Genomic DNA, 18,594 nt, shown 5'->3' with positions numbered 1-18,594 from the left:
CACTCTGCCCCACTCGGGCTTCAACACAACATCCTCCACTACTCGGCATAAACCCCAAATGCTAACTAAACCCTGTTCCCATCGCCATGAACTTTCACACTCCGGTTGATTGCACACATGTATTTGACAATACAGTTTTACATCGGATGCTAAGAGCACTTTTCTTCATTATTTTATGGAAGGACCAGAAACACGGACGTTCTGTTAATACCCAACACAGCCAAATCTAATTCCTAAGGAGACGCATTACAATTCATTTAGAGTTTAAAGGCTTAATGGCAATGACGAGGGGAGGAAAAAGTTTATTTTACATAACTGAACGAAAAATAATTCAAGGAATAGTAAATAAAATTTAATATGGTCTCATGCGCCCTGAAGGAGGCGGTGCCCGATTTGGAGGGGTGATTGCTATGTCCAGATAGTCTCCTATTTGGAACTTCTGCGACTGCAGGGTCATGGAGTCATCAGTCCCCTTCCTCCCAGACATGGTGCTGCCAATCTCCTTTACTCTGCAGAAAAGGAGACCAACTGTTAATGGATCACAGACCAACGAAGCTAAATATGCAAAGTAAACACTGGACTGGATTCGCTCCGTTATCTTATGGCACAGTTATAAATTAATTACTACATTAAGCTGAACCAGACGTTAAGATAATATAAATTTATTTTCTGCCCAATAGGAGGCTCATTAAAAGGGGTTATCCCTATCAATTAAAACATATCAAAGCCAAAAAGATTACAGGAATTAAAAAATTAAAAGTTACCTACCGATAGCCAGGCCTTTTAGGATCTGTAAAAACAATTGCAAAATTGAAGTGTGTGCCCTTCTTTCTAGCTTCTGGGTAGACTTCTTTTACTAAACTAGTCAGTTCTTTCAAAGTTGCATCCATCCTGAATTTTTTTTAAAAAAACATTACATTTGATTAATCAACAATATAACAGTAATATAGCAAGGATATTGACATATAATGAGTTAATTATGTGTGTCTGGATTGTGACCTGTTAGAATTGAGGCTGTCAAGGTCTTATACTTATTATTTTTTTTAGGATTTTATTTTTAAGCATTCTCAAAACACACAACGCAGGGCTCAAACTCAGAACCCTGAGATCAGGAGTCACAAGCTCTACCGACGGAGTCAGCGGGGCCCCCTATACTTAATTTTAAAGCGGCTAATACTATTTGCCCCATAAACGCCCCTTACCAGCCTCAATGATTGAAATTTTGATGAACTAAAGTCAGACTTTTAGTGCCAAAAGGGACTTTAAGGGATTATACCTGCTATCTTTCACTGCTATGTAACGTCTTTCTGGGCTAGTGATTTACCTCCTTAAGAATAACTAATCCAAATTAACCTAAACACTTAAAATAACTGTATTTCCTTGTTTCTAAAGCATATATACTTTTCCACATTTTATCATGTCTAAAGTTGAAATGCATCTTAGACTCAATGACAGGAAAGCATTTTTGTAAAGGTGTAACGTTTTTTCTTTCTAAGATGGAATCTTAAGAGTTCTATAGATGACGGAGCCAGAAGGCCAATGAAACATGAAATTTTCTTTAGACTAAGCAGAGGCTCCTTTGACAATACATATTCTTGCCCTGAAACGATGTGAACTCAGAACTTAATGGATGATGCGGAACTGAAACAACTTTGCCTATAAGGTGCTATAAGATGAAACAAGGACACCAGACACTCTTCAAAAGCATCACCCCCAGAACAATGCCCTTGCCCTCTTACCACTGAAACTACCAAGACCGACTCAGCCGCTCAGGTCATAAGCCTAAAAGCACTGTTAAGTTCTTCCCATCTCTGTTGTTTCTGCCTCCTAAACACAGATCGAATCGTCTTCTCCACTCCCCACCACCACTGCCTTATTTCCACCTCATTACGGAACTCCGTATATGTTGCCTTCAACTCCTCTCCATCTCGGTTTTTAAACGTTTCTGTATAAAACTTCTGTCACACAAGGGACAGCTGTTCCCACCTCCAGGGGAGGAGTCCAATCACGTGGAGGAGGCACAGAGCACACCCGTGCCTTCCAGCAGGAGCAGTAGGCCCAGGATGTCAACCTACTGCATGTTGTGTGGGTACTGGGGTTGCCCAGACGGACCCGGCTCACACAGACCACGGAGGGAACGGTGCTTTACTTGCACAGAGAAAAGACAACACAAGACTGGCTTGAGAGTGCGGGTCCCTCAGCGCCAGCAGGTCTCGCCCTGGAGCTGATGCGCCGACACTCTGCACGCACCCTTCCTGTGCTGCAGGTAAAGGACCCCTGGGAACAGACACTGCAGTGGGGCCGGTCAGGCGCCAGACAACGGCACAGCAAACCCAGAACAGGGTTCTGTTCAGCACCAGGCTGTGAGGGTTCTTATCTCTTTGGGGAAAACAAACGAACAAACAAGTAAAAAAGCTCCAGGCCCAGGACACTCTTATGCAGCCACGCAAGGATGGGGCGAGAAGCTGCGCATGACTGCCTTTCTCCACTTGACACACTTTACAGAGGAGGAAAAGCTGCATGCACGAATGCAGTAAATTATATCCCAAATCTCACCCACCAGAAATGACCAGTGATGTTAACACCACTGTAGGCATCTTCTTGTACACATACACAATGAGGCAGAAAAAAAAAACCTTGAAGATTATCAAGCACATTATACTTGATATGTATTATGAAGTTATAATTCAAAAATATAATTCATTCTTCAAATATTATACGTATTTTTAACGAAATTCACCACTGAATTTAACAGAAGAAAAAACAAGTAAAATAGAAGGAATTACAAAATTTCAGATAAAGAGTCACACTGCTACCCTCCTATCACCTCCTAATTTTGTAGCTTTTTTTCTTTTTTAACGGTCAGAGTTCTACTCTATTCTGCAACAACTCCCCTGCCTGTTTTAACTTTGTCCCCATGAAGTCTGAGATCAAGCTGATTTTTTAATCAGTCTTGGAGGTGACCTTTATTTTCACCTGATGTTAATTATTCCCTGGCACACCTTATATACTAATGCTGTGCACCACAAAGAGTTCTTTCTTCCTTTCTAAAAATACTTCCCATACTGTCATCTTGTCCTAACGAACTGAGGGAATCTGGTTTACATCCGTTATCAGTTCTGACGGTAAATCTCCTACAAGCTTCCAACCTGCCGACGACCGTCTCCCTAAACTAATAGCTGGGAATGCCAAGCGTTGCTTTCTGACCACCAGTCCGAAGCTTGAGTGCATGGATGAAGAAAGAGCTCTCTTGGGAAGAGACTTTGCTGTGTGACTGTAAGAGTCAGTTTTATGCGTCAATGTGGGAAAGCTACAGCCCCAGTTATTCAATCAAACACTAATGTAGGTGTTGCTATAAGGTATTCTGTGTATGTGATGAAAGTCTATAACCAGTTGGCTTTAAATTAAGGAGATTATCCCAGATAATCTGAGTAAGCTTCATTCAATCAATCAGAGTAGGCCCGATTCAATCCGTTGAAAGGCCTTAAGAACAGACGGGAGGCTTCCCTGAATAAGAAATCCAGGTTGCTGTGGGCAGTTTTAGCTCCCGCTCAAGTTCCAGCCTGGCCCTTCCTGCTAGCTCGCCCTACAGATCGGGATCTAGGTACCTAGGCAGTCTCCATAATTATGTGAACCAAAGCCCTTCATGCAGATCTCCTGCTGGTTCGGTTTTTCTGACCGAACCCTGATACAGCTTACCTAACTACTTCTCTTTCAATAACCTGTTTAATGACCATACAAGCACAGAAGATTTACCACTCCCGTGGCATCTGGCTTTTTATTATTACCCCAACTCCATACAGTGCCCTGAGCTTTGGCACATTCAGTTTGCTTCTGCTAGGGTCTTCTGGACTGCACTCTTCTTTCTTAGACTTATCTTAGGGCTGCCTATTTAGTCCCTCAGTCTACTTGTACAAATCAAGAAGTCCCAAGATTTATTCACTCATCCTCCTTCAGTACTGCTCTTAGGCAGAGGGGCAGGGCTCTGTGCTACTATGACACCAACTACTCAGTCTTTCAGAATCTGTCTTTGGCCGTCACTTTGAGATACAACATAGGTGGTCTTTCCTTATTTGCTTGTACTTTAAGGACAGGACAGTCTAGGGAAGAATTTTTTTGTAACTTTTCTTCTGGATGAGGAGCAGAAGGTCTTTGGTAAAATCTCACGCTCCCATCTTCACCCTGAAGTATACTTAGTATTTCTTCATGGGCCTTCTCCACTAGACTGAGCTTCCTGTAGGAAACCACGATACCTTCTTTACTTCATACCCTCAGAATCTAAGCATAGCACCCGGCAAACAGGAACTCTTGTTTGTTGGAAGAAGCATACATTTTCATCTCTGAATAGAGATTTTCATCAACCCTTTAGTAACAGTTCTTCCCTGTAAATTAAATCAATCTCCCTAGAACTTTTATCCTGGAATGATGCTGAACTGGAAGCACACTACAGGGTACCTCCAAAAAGACAAATAAGGTCCCAATGTTTAAAGAATCAAGCTGTACTGTGCTGGGCTCACAGTTTAAAATTACATACCCTTCCAGGACTATAAAATGGTGCGGCTGCTGTGAAAAAGGTTGGTGGCTCCTCAAAGAGTTAAACATATAACTGTACATTCCAGCAGTCCCATTTCTAGGTATATACCCAAAAGAATTGAAAGCAGGGATTAAACAGATCCAGGTCCATAGCAGCATTATTCACAAAAGCCAAAAAATGGAAACTCAAGCGCCTACCAGCAGATAAGTGGACAAAACGTGGTATATCCTACAAGGAAGTATTATTCAGCCATAAAAAGAGAACGAAATACCACACTAAGTGAAATAAAGCAAACACAACAAACACTGTTATGAGTCCACTTGTTTAAGATATCTAGAATAGGCAAATTCATACAGACTACCAGGGCGAAGAAAGGAATGGGGAGTTACTGCTTATTAGGTGTAGAACTTCTGTTGGGGGAAATGAAACAGCTTTGCTAACAGGTTAAGAGTTGCACAATGTGAATATAGCTGATGCAACGGAGTCCTTACGGTGGCAAATGTAACGCTACATATATCTTTATCACAATAAAGGCATCGTTTTAAGAGTTGTTAACCTTTTTCTGCTACTAAACAGCCATTATGATGTGAAACTAAGGAAATACGTGCAGCACTAAAGAGATGTCTGCAGTATGTACTGGCCCCGGACAGACTTGGGGGTATGGAAGGTACCCACCCATGAGAGAAATATTCAGGGGCAGGCTTTACTGAACACGCATCGCAATCTTTTCCATCAAGCACCAGATCAAAAATCGACCTGTTTTTTCTTTGTTTTCTTTTTTTTAAACGCATGGCACCTAAGGATTAATATCACACATAAATTCTCTCGAGGATAAATATCCCATGAGTTCCTTTTACTTCCCTTTATCCCATGACCATGAGCCCCTTAAAGAAGGCCGCCGCATTTTCTTTACGTATTATTTCTGTACCCAGCAGCCACAACAAGCGACAGCAATCTTGGGTCTGTCAATTCTTCACAACTCAAAAAAGTTTGAACCTTAAAGGTGTTACAAGACAGGCCCCTTTTACCTACCAGGTAAAACCTCCAACTTTCTGAGAGCTGGGCCCAAAGGCCCCGAGTGGAGGGGAAAAAGCGAAAACACGGAGGACACTTCTTTCCTGGCACAGGGAATTACTTAATGTCCGACCGCCCCCCAGGGCCGCGCCCCCCGCGGCCCCAGCACTCTCACCAAGTGTAGATCTGCAGTTCGCTGGACGGTACGTTTCCGCGGGAGAATTCGTCCATTCGGTGGTGGCGGCCGTTATTGGTGGTGAAAACACGCAGCAGCAGCGGGCACGTCTGGGGGCGAAAGGAGGAAGGGCAGAAGTTAAAGAAAGCGGCTGCGAGCCCACAGCTCCCTTCCCCTCCGGAGGCGTCGCGGCCTCCGAACCGCCCGGGGAGCTTGAATACCGCCGCCTTCGGGCACAGGCCGCGCTCTCCGCCCCGCCAGGCCCACCTCCACCTCTTTCCGGACCCCATACTTTCTCCCGATCGATCGGTTTCTCCGGCTCCTTCTTAATTTCCTCCTGGGTAACGCGCGACTCCACCGCCATCTTCCTCCTACGGCCCGCGAGACGCTCGCTCTGACCTCCGACCCCTGCAGCGAGCATGAGAACGAAGTCTCTCGCGAGGAGAAGCTCGAGGCTTTATAGAGGACCAGAGGAGGAGGGGCGGGGCGTTTGCCGGCGCAGGCGCAACTCATTGTGCGGCGCGGGAGCTCGGGTCCGGCCGCGCCTGCGTGTTGCGTCCTCAGGGAAAAGGCGGGCATTGGCGTCCGCGGGGCGGAGCTTCTGAGGGAGGCGGTCGTTCGCAGGCCGTTGGTAGCCTGGGAATTTATTACCTGAAATATTCACGGGCCAAAGAAGCCTACGGTGGCACTTTTCGCATGTAATGAATAAGTTAACAAACACAAAACTCTTACGAGTGGTACAGGAGGTAAGTAAGCAAAAACATGACTTTATTAGCAAAGTATCGAACTCTTTAGTAAAGGAATAACAAGTTGTGTAACACACCCTTGAACAGTAAATGCTCACGGAATAGTTGTCTGTATGGGGGAAAAGTGAAGTGAGCCATTCCCCCACCACAACAACACGATTTCGGATGGATCGAAGACTTGAAAATGAACAGCAAAACTAGAGCTTTTGGGATATAAACCATCTTCGTGACCTATGGATTGGGATACGTGATACTAACCAGAAAAGATTGATAAATCTGACTAAATTGGAAAAACAAAACAAAACCTGACCTTCAAAATTCATCATAAAGAAAGAAAAACATAAACCACAGAGTGGGAAAAAATATCTGTGATGCATGTGATTGGCAAAAACTAGTGTCCAAGATATATAAAGAATAGGACAGACATCCCAATAGAAAATGGGCAAAATAACTGAACAGGTGCTTTTAAAATGAAGAATTCCAAATGGCCAATAACCATATAAGGTGCTCAGGAATAATTATCCAGGGAATGCATTAAAACCATAGTAATTGGCTTGAATTGATTGGTTCGAAACAAACTACACTCACTAGCTTGGCAAAAATTAGAAACTCTGACATTTGCTGGCAGACTTAATGGGAATTCTCCGATGCTGGTGATGAATGTGTAAACTGGTATACCTACTTTGGAAAGTGGCTTAGGGTTATTTAGTAAAGTTGAATATATGTATACTTTAGATCTATAATTCCACTCCTTGGTATATGCCCTAGAGAAGATCTTGCTGAAGTGTATGCAGAGACATTACAATAATGTTCTTGGCAGTTTTGTTCGTAAGAACAAAGAGGTAGAAACAACCCCAGTTCCATCATGAGTACAATGAATCATGAGTTCAGTGGCTCACGGTATACCGTACAGCAACAAAAGTGCCGAACAGCAATGGAACACCGTATGGCAACAAAAATGAACTACAGCTGCATGAAACTACAACTATGAAACAACAGGAATTTTGCAAACATCATAGTGGCTATATGGCATCAGAGCTAGAAGAATATATATACTGTGTGAATCCATTTTCATAACATTCAAAAGCAGACAATACTAAACTATACTGTTCAGGATGCATCCCCAGGTGATAAAACTATAAAAAGAAAAGCAATGAACTAATCACAGAAGTCAGAATGGGAATTACCTCTGAGAAAAGAAGAGTACGGTGATGGGGGTGTGTGCAAAGAAGGTGCTTCTGAAGTATTGGCAACATTCTTTTTTTTTTTTTTTTTTTACCTTTATGGTGGTTACACAGTTGTTAGATTTTAAATTATTCTTTAAGCAGTATGTTTGTGTTTTATACTCTTCTGTATGAATACTATATCTTGCTATTTAAAAAAAAAAGCCCATCCCAAAAGAATGCCTATCAATTGATAAAAAAAAAAATTTTCCAACAGTCCATTAGAAAAATGGGCACGAGTCATGATGGACATTTCATAGGGGAGAAGAAACACAAATTACATGTAAACATTTGAAAAGCTGCCCAATCTCGTGAATAATCATAGAAATGCACATTTGAACCACAACTACATTTTACTCAGATTGGCCAAAATGTAAAAATCTGACAACCAAGTTCTGGCAAGGATATGGAGAAAATGGAATTCTTATAGACCACGCTCATCCACTGTGGAAAGACTGGTGTTACCTAGAAAGATTGGCTTTATGCACAACTTAAGATACCAGTTGTATTTGTATTTGTATACAGTTGTATTTGTATACCCAGAGAAATAGTCACATGTGAGCACCAGGCAACATGTTGAACAACATTGAAACATTTATTCTTCATAACTAGAAAAAATCTGAATGTCTACCCAGAATATATTCATAAAATGAAATTTCATAAAGATTTGAAAATGGATGAATGCATCCATATGCTTATTTAAAAAGTAGACTAAAAAAAGCAAGTCACAGAACAATACATACAATAGGATTCGATTTATGGAAAGTTAAAAAATAGGAACCTTCTCTCCCCCCTTCCCCCAAATGCTGTTTAGGAAAACAAACACAAAGTGGTAAAACTATAAAGAAAAGCAAGGCAGTGATTAACACTAAATTCAGGACAGTGTTACTTCTGAGTGTAAGCTAGGGTAATGCAATTTATGAAGGGCACCTAAGGAGCTTCTAATGGACTAGCTAGCATTTTCTCACTAGAGGGGTTTTGTGGCGGGGGGGGGGGGGGGCTTCATTGGTCACATTGTGGCCATACGTTTTAAATACTCTTGTGTGTGTGATTTAGATCTCTGTTAAAAAAAAAAGTGTTTTAACTGCTTAAAGATGGGTCCTTGCATGAAGTGAATATTCAGTTTTTAAAAAGATCTTTAAATTTTCTCCCCAGTTTTATGATTCTATTTTCTTACTTTTTTTTACTTAAGCTTTTATTTTAGTTCCAGTTAACATACAGTGTCATGTTCGTTTCAGGTGTACAGTGTAGTGATTCAACACTTCCGACCATCACCCAGGGCTCATCACAAATATGCTCCTTTCTCCCCATCACTTACTTCAAAACTTCCATAGTATAAAAATATAGACACATGAGGGCACTGTAATCAATCAATTAAAGGAACAACAATGAAAGTGGGGAAATGAAGACCCGCACAACGTATTATTGGCATTATTGGGGAGGCATAGTGGGGAGGCATAGTGGGGAGTTTCTTAGACGTAAGCTCTCATTTGGACCTTTCCAAATGACAGGCCCTCATCAAAACAGAATTTCCCAGTACCTTGAAGCAGTGGAACCGCAGGTACAGTTTAGAAGTTAAGGTGGATTTTCAGCATGCTTCAATCCACCTACTTGAGCTTCTAGATCCAGCTCTGAACACAAATTATCATATTTAAGTATATGTGGCTGTTCTCTTTAGAATTTACACGCATGAGTATTACACTTGTAGGTATATGCCCCAAAGAATTGAAAGCAGGGACTCCAATCAGTATTTGAATACCAGTGTTCATAACAGCATTAGTCACAATAGTCAAAAGGTGAAAACAACCTAGTGTCTCTCAACCGATGAATTGATACACATTAACGGAATATTATTCAGTCTTAAGAAAGAATGAGGTACTGATACATGCCAACAAGGATAAAGCCTGAAAACATTATGCCAAGTGAAATAAGCCAGACACGACAGAGCAAATATTGTATGATTCCACGCATATGAAGCACTCATAATAGGGAAAATCAGAGAGACAGAAAGTAAAATAAATGTCACCTGGGCCTGGGGAGGTGGGGGGGGGATGGGAAATTACTGTCTAACGATACAGAGTTTCTCCTGGGGACGATGAAAAGTTCTGGAAGTGAATAATGGTGATAATTGCACAACGTTGTGAATATACTTAATGCCACTGAATTGTGTGCCTAAAAATGGTTAAAATTACAAATTCCGCGTTATATTTTGCCACAACAAAAAATGTTTAAAGAATGAACATTTGAGATATGTGTCTCCGCCCGTCCTCTTCGCTCTTCTTCTGAAACATGTTTTGGCATTTTCAATCAGGGCGCAAGTAGATTACCCTAATTAAAATCAGAAATATGTAAGGTGAAGTTTTATAGAATCTGCCTCAGTCAATCACTATAACTCCATGGCTTTTTCTTTTTTTTTTTAATTTTTTTTTCAACGTTTATTTATTTTTGGGACAGAGAGAGACAGAGCATGAACGGGGGAGGGGCAGAGAGAGAGAGGGAGACACAGAATCGGAAACAGGCTCCAGGCTCTGAGCCATCAGCCCAGAGCCTGACGCGGGGCTCGAACTCACGGATCGCGAGATCATGACCTGGCTGAAGTCGGACGCTTAACCGACTGCGCCACCCAGGCGCCCCTCCATGGCTTTTTCTGCTGTTGAGATTCAGAAGGACAGCTTTCTGATGGCAGGAAACAGATATTCATGAACGTGTACAAACTGTTTCTGGAAAAGATTTAGTGGAATATATTTTTCATAAAATTTTCTGACTCTTTTTTTACAAAAGCTGTGGGTTGTAAATCTGGATATTTCTGGGGAGTTATGAAACCTTTTTAAAATCTCTTCAGGTGCATCTGTGGGAGACTAGGTATATGACATTTATAAGCACAATATTTATGGGTTCTTTTTTTGGACAGAAGTGTATGTAAATACTCTCAGTAAAGCATCTGCTTGTTACCAAGAGTAGCAAAAATATGTGAATTTCCATAACGATTCCTAGAAAAATTAAGCCTAGAAGCAGTATAATTACTACTTAGAAGATACATTGTTTTATGTTTCCCTAAAAGTTGTATTTTTACAAATAAGCATACATGCCTGCTTGGCATCAGCCCTAAAAGCAATGCCGCCGCCATGAGCCAGTCCTGACACTCCTAGCTGGTCTCTGTGTCACCCCTTCAGTCATTGCTCACACTAAAACCAGAGAGGCAGTGTTTGTAAAGGCTGTTCCCACTAAAATGTGCTCTGGGGGATGGTTTTGGGAATCCACTTTTTTTGTTTATTTTAATTAAAGGCTTTTGTTTTTAAGTAATCTCTACACCCAACGTGGGGCTTGAACTCACAACCCTGAGATCAAAAGTCGCACACTCCACTGACTGAGCCAGCCAGGCGCCTCTGGAATCCACTTTTTAACTAGCTTCTCAGGTTGTTCTGAGAACCATCTCATTTACAGTACATTTTAAGCCAAGGGAATGAGGGCACATTGGCATTTCAGAGGGTTGAAATATCTCTCACTTTACCCCTACTTTAAGCTTTTGAATCATTAGATTGATAATCGGTTTTCAACAGACATCCTCATCCTCAAGAGTCTGCAGTGTCGACAACATATTCACCAGAAGCAAATTGTAGGGAGCAACTAAAAAGCTTACTTAATGGTGGGGCACCCGGGTGGCTCAGCTGGTTATGCGTCTGGCTCTTGATCTTGGCTCAGGTCATGATCTCATGATTCGTTGGATCGAGTCCTGCATTGGGCTCTGTGCTAACAGCACGGAGTATGCTTGGGATTCTCTCTTGCTCTCTCTATCTCTCCCTCTCTCTCTGCCCCTCCCCCACTCGCACTCTCTCTCAAAATAAATTAAAAACTTAAAATATAGTTTTAAAAAGCTTAATTAATGCTTAAAAATCTTAGTCTTTGAATTTAGATAGGTCTTTATTTAAATTTTCGCTTAGTCACTTGCTAGCTGGTTAATCTTGAATCACTTAACTGTTCTGAGTCAAAGATTCCTGATCCATAAATTAGGATAATACTTAATGAGGAATAAATGCTGCTATAAACTAAACGCTCAACAAATGTGAGCCGTTATATTCATCATTATGTAGACTGCATCATCTTTTGCAAAGAGGCAAGGGGGCAAATTAAGAGGCTAATTCCCTGTCAATTGCCTCTATTGCCAAAGGATAGCTGATTTCGTGAAAATCTCATGGAAAAAAATAGCATTGCTCTCATGAGTACTTAATCATACATCCTTGCCAATTCATTATCATGTACATTCAAATAGATATGCACTAATCTTTTTTTAAGTTTATTTATTTTGAGAGAGAGTGTGAGGGGGGAGGGGTGGGCAGAGAGAGACAGAAAATCCCAAGCAGGCTTCACACACTCAATCTCACGAACCATGAAATCATGCCCTGAGCCAAAATCCAGAGTCAGATGCTTAACTGACCGAGCCATCCAGGTGCCCCAGATATGGGCTCATCTTAAATCACTGCAAAATACCGAGAGCATTATTCAATTGGGGGGGAAAAAAAAAAAGCTATGGAAGGTATTTGGTTTAGGTATTTAAATATCAAATCTAGAAGGAGTGATACTTTGGGAGACTTGGGTGGCTCTTCTGGCCCTGATTCTAAGGTTGCACATGAAGAAAGATCTCCAATAACGTGTCAGTTCTTTGAGATTTGGAAATGCATGTGATAGATGTCTTCGTGGTATTGATACCGTAATACCATACGTAAAATTTAAGGCAGGCCTTTGTATATACCCAACACTAAAGTATCTATTAAATGATTAAAGACAGGTGTGCCTCGGTGGCACAGTTGGTTGAGCAACTGACTCTTCTCATCTAGGCTCAGGTCATGATCTCGAGGTTTACGAGTTTGTGTCCCTCATCGGACTCTGCACTGATGGTGCAGAGCCTGCTTAGGATTCTGTCTCTCCTTCTCTCTTCCCCTCCCCCACTTGTGCATACTCTCTCTCTGTCAAAATAAATAAACCAAAAAAAATGATAAAAGACATTTAAAAATTTTTTTTTCAACGTTTATTTATTTTTTGGGACAGAGAGAGACAGAGCATGAACGGGGGAGACACAGAATGGGAAACAGGCTCCAGGCTCTGAGCCATCAGCCCAGAGCCCGACGTGGGGCTCGAACTCACAGAGTGCGAGATCGTGACCTGGCTGAAGTCGGACGCTTAACCGACTGCGCCACCCAGGCGCCCCATTTTTTTTTTTTTAATTTTTTTTTTCAACGTTTATTTTTTGGGACAGAGAGAGATAAAAGACATTTTAAAGTGCCTCGGTAACTATCTCAAGGTCATATTCTCATCTTTTAGATTTATATGGTAAGAATTATATCAGTTCATATTTATTGATCACTGTATCAATTATCTTCTTAGTGCTATGTAACAACCACCTGAAAACACAAAAGCTTAAGACACCAGCCATTTTATCTGGGCCAGGCTCAGCTGGGCAGTTTTTCTGGTCTCATCTGGCTTCCCTCATGCCACTGTAATTATCTGATCTCTAAGGACTTTGCCTCCCAGGTAGGTAATAGTGCTGGGTCATGTGTCTTTACCAGGATAATTCAGGCTTCTTCACATCATAGTCTCAAGGTTCCAATAGAGTAAGAGCATCTTGAAGACTTGGCTCATTAGCTACACAACTTCACTTTTGCCACGTTCTCTTGGTCAAAGCAAGTCACAAGGCCATGACAAAAATGAAGGAAGTGGAGAAATAGACTTCACTTCTTGGTCAGAGTTGCAGCTGAGACACTCTACTCTCTTGTATTTTACTCATTTTTCATAATAAGCATATATTTACTTTAGAAATGAAAAGTAATATTTTAAAAGGTAAATTTCTGGGCGCCTGGGTGGCGCAGTCGGTTAAGCGTCCGACTTCAGCCAGGTCACGATCTCGCGGTCCGGGAGTTCAAGCCCCGCGTCAGGCTCTGGGCTGATGGCTTGGAGCCTGGAGCCTGTTTCCGATTCTGTGTCTCCCTCTCTCTCTGCCCCTCCCCCGTTCATGCTCTGTCTCTCTCTGTCCCAAAAATAAATAAAAAACGTTGAAAAAAAATTTAAAAAAAAAAGTAAATTTCTAGCAAAAGTCACACAAGAAGAAATAGTTTTTCTTAACAGACCTATATCTGTTAAAGGAGTGGAGTCAATAACTAGCAACCTCCTGAAAGAGAAGCACCAGGCTCACATGGGTTCACTGGTGAATTCTACCAAACATTTAAGGTAGAAATTATATGAATTCTCTACAATCTCTTCCAGAAAGTAGGAGCAGAAAGACTACTTCTTAGCACTACTCAGAAGCTTTTTATCTTGATGAAGTCCCAATAGGTCATGTTTGCTTTTATTTCCCTTGCCTTCGGAGACATGTTGAGTAAGAAGTTGCTGCAGCTGAGGTCAAAGAGGTTGTTGCCTGTTTTCTCCTCTAGGGTTTTGATGGTTTCCTGTCTCACATTTAGGTCTTTCATATATTTTGAGTTTATTTTTGTGTATGGTGTACGAATGTGGTCCAGTTTCATTCTTCTGCATGTTGCTGTCCAGTTCTCCCAGCACCATTTGCTAAAGAGACTGTCTTTTTTCCATTGGATACTCTTTCCTACTTTGTCAAAAATTAGTTGGGTATGTATTTGTGGGTCCAATTCTGGGTTCTCTATTCTGCTCCGTTGGTCTATGTGTCCATTTTGAGGCCAGTGCCATACTGTCTTGATGATTAGTAGATGATTAGCTTTATAGTAGAGGCTAAAGTCCAGGATTATGATGCCTCCCACCTTGGTTTTCTTTTTCAACATTACTTTGGCTATTCAGGGTCTTTTGTAGTTCCATAGTGTTGTGATCTGAAAGTATGCATGGTATGATCTCAAGTCTTTTATATTTATCGAGGGCTGATTTGTGACCCAGTATGTGATCTATCTTGGAGAATGTTCCACGTGCACTTGAGAAGAATGCTGTTTTGGATGAAAAGCTCTGAATAAATCTGTCAAGTCTATCTGGTTCAGTATATCATTCAAGGCCATTGTTTCTTTATTGATTTATCTGCCCAGATGATCGGCCCATTCTGTAAGTGGAGTATTAAAGTCACCTGCAATTACCATATTCTTATCAATAAGATTGCTTATGTTGGTGATTAATTGATTTATATAGTTGGTGTTTCAAGTTGAGGGCATAAACATTTACAATTGTTAGCTCTTTTTTGTAAGCTTATCTTTAATTTTTTAAAACATGTTTATTCATTTTTGAGAGAGAGAGAGAGGGAGAGAAGGAGAGAGAGGAAGAGAGAGAAGGAGCAGAGGAGGGGCAGACAGAGAGGGAGACACAGAATCGGAAGCAGGCTCCAGGCTCTAAACTGTCAGCACAGAGCCCAGTGTGGGGCTCCAACCCATGAAATGCGAGATTATGACCTGAACCTAAGTCAGATGCTTAACCGACTGAGCCACCCAGACACCCGACAATTGTTAGCTCTTCTTGAAGGATAGACCCCGTAATCATGATACAATGCCCTTCTTCATCTCTTGTTACAACCTTTAATTGAAAGTCTAGTTTGTCTGATATAAGTATGGCTACTCCAGCTTTCTTTTGACTTCTAGTAGCATGATAGATAGTTCTCCATCCCCTCACTTTCAATCTGAAGGTGTCCTCAGGTCTAAAATGAGTCTCTTGTAGGCAGCAAATAGATGAATCTTAGTTTTTTATCTATTCTGATCCCTATGTCTTTTGATTGGAGTATTTAGTCCATTTACATTCAGAGTTATTATTGAAAGAGACAGATTTAGTGTCATTGTGTTATCTGTAGGCTTCATGCTTGTGGTGATGTCTCTGGTCCTTTGTAGTCTTTGCAGCACTCCACTCACAGAGTCCCCCTTGGGACCTCTTGCAAGTCTGGTTTAGTGGTCATGAACTTCTTCAGTTTTTGTTTGTCCGGGAAAGCCTTTATCTCTCCTTCTATTCTGAATGACAGCCTTGCTGGATAAAGGATTCTTGGCTACATGTTTTTCTTATTCAGCACATTGAATATTTCGTGCCACTCCCTTCTGTCCTGCCAAGTTTCAGTAGACAGGTCTGCTACTACATTTATGTGTCTAACCTTGTAAGTTAAGGCCTGTTTGTCCCTAGCTGCTTTCAGAATCCTCTCTTTAGCTTTGTATTTTGCCAGTTTCATTATGATTCGCCATGGTGAAGACCTTGTTGATTCTGAAGGGAGTCCTCTGGGCCTCCTGGATTTGGATGTCTGCTTCCTTCCCCAGATTAGAGAAGTTCTCAACTATAATTTGTTCAAGTAAACCTTCTACCCCTTTCTCTCTTTCATCTTCTTCTGGAACTCCTATGATACAGATATTATTACATTTCATTGAATCACTTAGTTCTCTAATCCTCCCCTTGGGGGCTAGTATTTTCTTATTTCTCTTTTTCTTGGCTTCATCATTTTCCATAATTTTATCTTCTATTTCACTGAATCTCCCCTCTGCCTCCTGCATCCTTGCTGTCACTGCATCGTTTATTTTGCACCTCATTTATGGCATTTCTTAATTCGTTGTGACTATTTCATAGTTCCTTGATCTCTGAGCCATAGATTCCCTGCTGTCTTCTATGCTTTTTTCAAGCCCAGCTATTAATCTTATGACTATTATTCTAAATTCTTGATCAGATATATTGTTTATATCTGTTTTGAGCAATTCTCTAGCTGTCATTTCTTCCTGGAATTTCTTTTGAGAAGAATTCTTCCTTTTCATCATTTTGGCTAGTTTTCTGCCCCTTATGTGTCTTAATAGCTTATTACATGTCCTGCACCGGCGAGCACTACTATATTAAAAAGGGGTCATACACTGTCCAGGGCCTGGCCCTTCAGGAGGTGTTTTTGGAATGTGTTGCATGCTCTCTGTTGTTGTAACTCTGGTTGCCTTACGTCCCTACTCATGGTGGTGGTTTGGACCTTCCACCAGCTGTGCTTTGATTTTTTCATTGAAGTAACCCTGGAAAATTTAAAAGGGGGTGGAAGAAGTCTTATCCCATACAAATAAAGAAATGACAGGGGCAGGGAAAAGCTAATTGTTTCTTAAATTCATATAGCTATTGCATTCAGATAAGGAGTTCTCATCTCACTGGAAAAGAAAACATGAAATATATTAATAAAAAATGTAATTGAATATCAAAAAAATCTCAATTTTTACAGTTTTACTTTCAAACAGCCTAAGTTAACTAAGTTCTACTTAATGTCTGATACAGTTCCTGGTAATTAGTTAGTTGTCTAAGCAAACATCTCAATGTTTTAGCCTTATGCAATTTAATAAATGGTTCCTAAATAGTCTCCAATAGCCTAAAGGAGTCAATGCACTAACTGCCCAATTTACTAATGGAGGACCTCATGCCTGGGGACTTCAAAGTCCATTAAAGGGAGATTCAATATCATACCTTGAAGTGATCAAGCACACTATTGAGTAATTTTTTCCAGTAGGCTGGCAAACCAAGAATTACAAAATTGTAAAACTAAGAATTGTGGCCAGAATTTGAAACTGGAATTCACTAATATGGGTTGTCATTTTTCTATAAAAATATACCTGTTGAGTATTACAAATATTTTGGGGTTCCATAGACTAATAAAATTATTTTATGATAGGCAAATTTTTTTCTGACTAGAGTTAATATCTATTCTCTCAAACTATTCTAAAATATAAAAGAGGAGGAGGCTTCCAAATTCATTCCATGAAGCCAACATTACCGTAATACCAACACCAGATAAAGACTCTACAAAGAAGAAGAAGAAGAAGAAGAAGAAGAAGAAGAAGAAGAAGAAGGAGAGGAAGAAGGAGAGGAACTATAAGCCACTATCTTTGATGAACATAGGTGCAAAATCCTCAAAAAAAATATTAGCAAACCAAATCCAACAATACATTAAAAAATCATTGGCCATGATCAAATGAGATTTCCTCCTGGGATGCAAAGGTGGTTCAGTATTCACAAATCAATCAGTTTGAAACACACACATCAAGAAGAGAAAGGGCAAAAACCATACAAGCATTTCAATAGATGCAGAAAAAGTATTTGACAAAGTACAACATCCTTTCATGATTAAAAACCTTTAACAAAGTAGGTTTAGAGGGAACATGCCTCAACATAATAAAGTCCATACATGAAAAAAACCACAGTAAGCATCATACCCAATGGTGGAAAATGGAGAGATTGTACCCTAAGACCAGAAACAAGACAAGGATGTCCACTCTCACTAATTTTATTCAGCATAGTACTGGAAGTTCTAGCCATAGCAATCAGACAAGAAAAAGAAATAAAAGCCATACAAATCGGTAAGGAAGAAGTAAAACTTTCACTATTTGCAGATACATGAAACTATATACAGAAACCCTAAAGGCTCCACTAAAAAACTACTAGAACTGGCAAGTGAATTGAGTAAGGTCACAGTGTACAAAATCAATATACAGAAATCCATTGCATTTCTATACACTATAGTGAAGCAGCAAAAAGAAAAATTAAGAAAACATCCCCATTTACAATTGCACCAAAAATAATAAAATATCTAGGAATAAATTAACCAAAGATGTGAAAGACATGTACTCTGAAAACTATAAAACATTGATGAAAGAAATTGAAGATGACACAAACAAATGGTAAGACATTCCCTGCTCCTGGATTGGAAGAACAAATATTGTGGGGTTTTTTCCCCTAAATTTTTGTTTAAATTCTAGTTAGTTAACATATAGTGAAATACTGGTTTCAGGAGTAGAATTCATCACTTACATATAACTCCCAGTGCTTATCACAATACATGTCCTCCTTAATACCCATCACCCATTTAGCTCATTCCCCACTTCCCTCCCTCCATCAACCCTCAGTTTCTTCTCTATCATTAAGAGTCTCTTATGGCTTCTCTCTCCCTCTCTCTTTTTCCCCCCTTCC

At 40.6% G+C, this 18,594-nt stretch overlaps 1 protein-coding gene across 4 annotated transcripts; it reads right to left on the bottom strand.

Moving 5' to 3' along the window:
* Positions 1-282: 282 nt before the first annotated feature.
* Positions 283-6,317, bottom strand: SAP18 (Sin3A associated protein 18). 4 transcript variants are annotated; one of them, XM_040448003.1, is made up of 4 exons: positions 5,991-6,317; positions 5,724-5,833; positions 769-891; positions 283-509 (listed from the first exon to the last, which is right to left on the bottom strand). In XM_040448003.1, the coding sequence occupies exons 1-4, from the start codon at positions 6,300-6,302 to the stop codon at positions 353-355; spliced, it is 702 nt and encodes a 233-aa protein (XP_040303937.1). In that variant the 5' UTR covers positions 6,303-6,317; the 3' UTR covers positions 283-352. The 4 variants fall into 4 exon arrangements, with proteins under 4 accessions (XP_040303937.1, XP_040303938.1, XP_040303939.1 ...); XM_040448004.1 differs by having other exon boundaries at positions 5,997-6,317; XM_040448005.1 differs by having other exon boundaries at positions 6,009-6,317.
* Between the last annotated feature and the right edge of the window lie 12,277 nt (positions 6,318-18,594).

This window comes from Herpailurus yagouaroundi, unplaced genomic scaffold (genome assembly GCF_014898765.1).
Source record: "Herpailurus yagouaroundi ecotype Mexico unplaced genomic scaffold, PumYag 197, whole genome shotgun sequence".
Lineage (NCBI taxonomy): Eukaryota > Metazoa > Chordata > Mammalia > Carnivora > Felidae > Herpailurus > Herpailurus yagouaroundi.
Note: the sequence above shows the minus strand (reverse complement) of the source record. Positions and strands in the feature narration are given on the sequence as shown.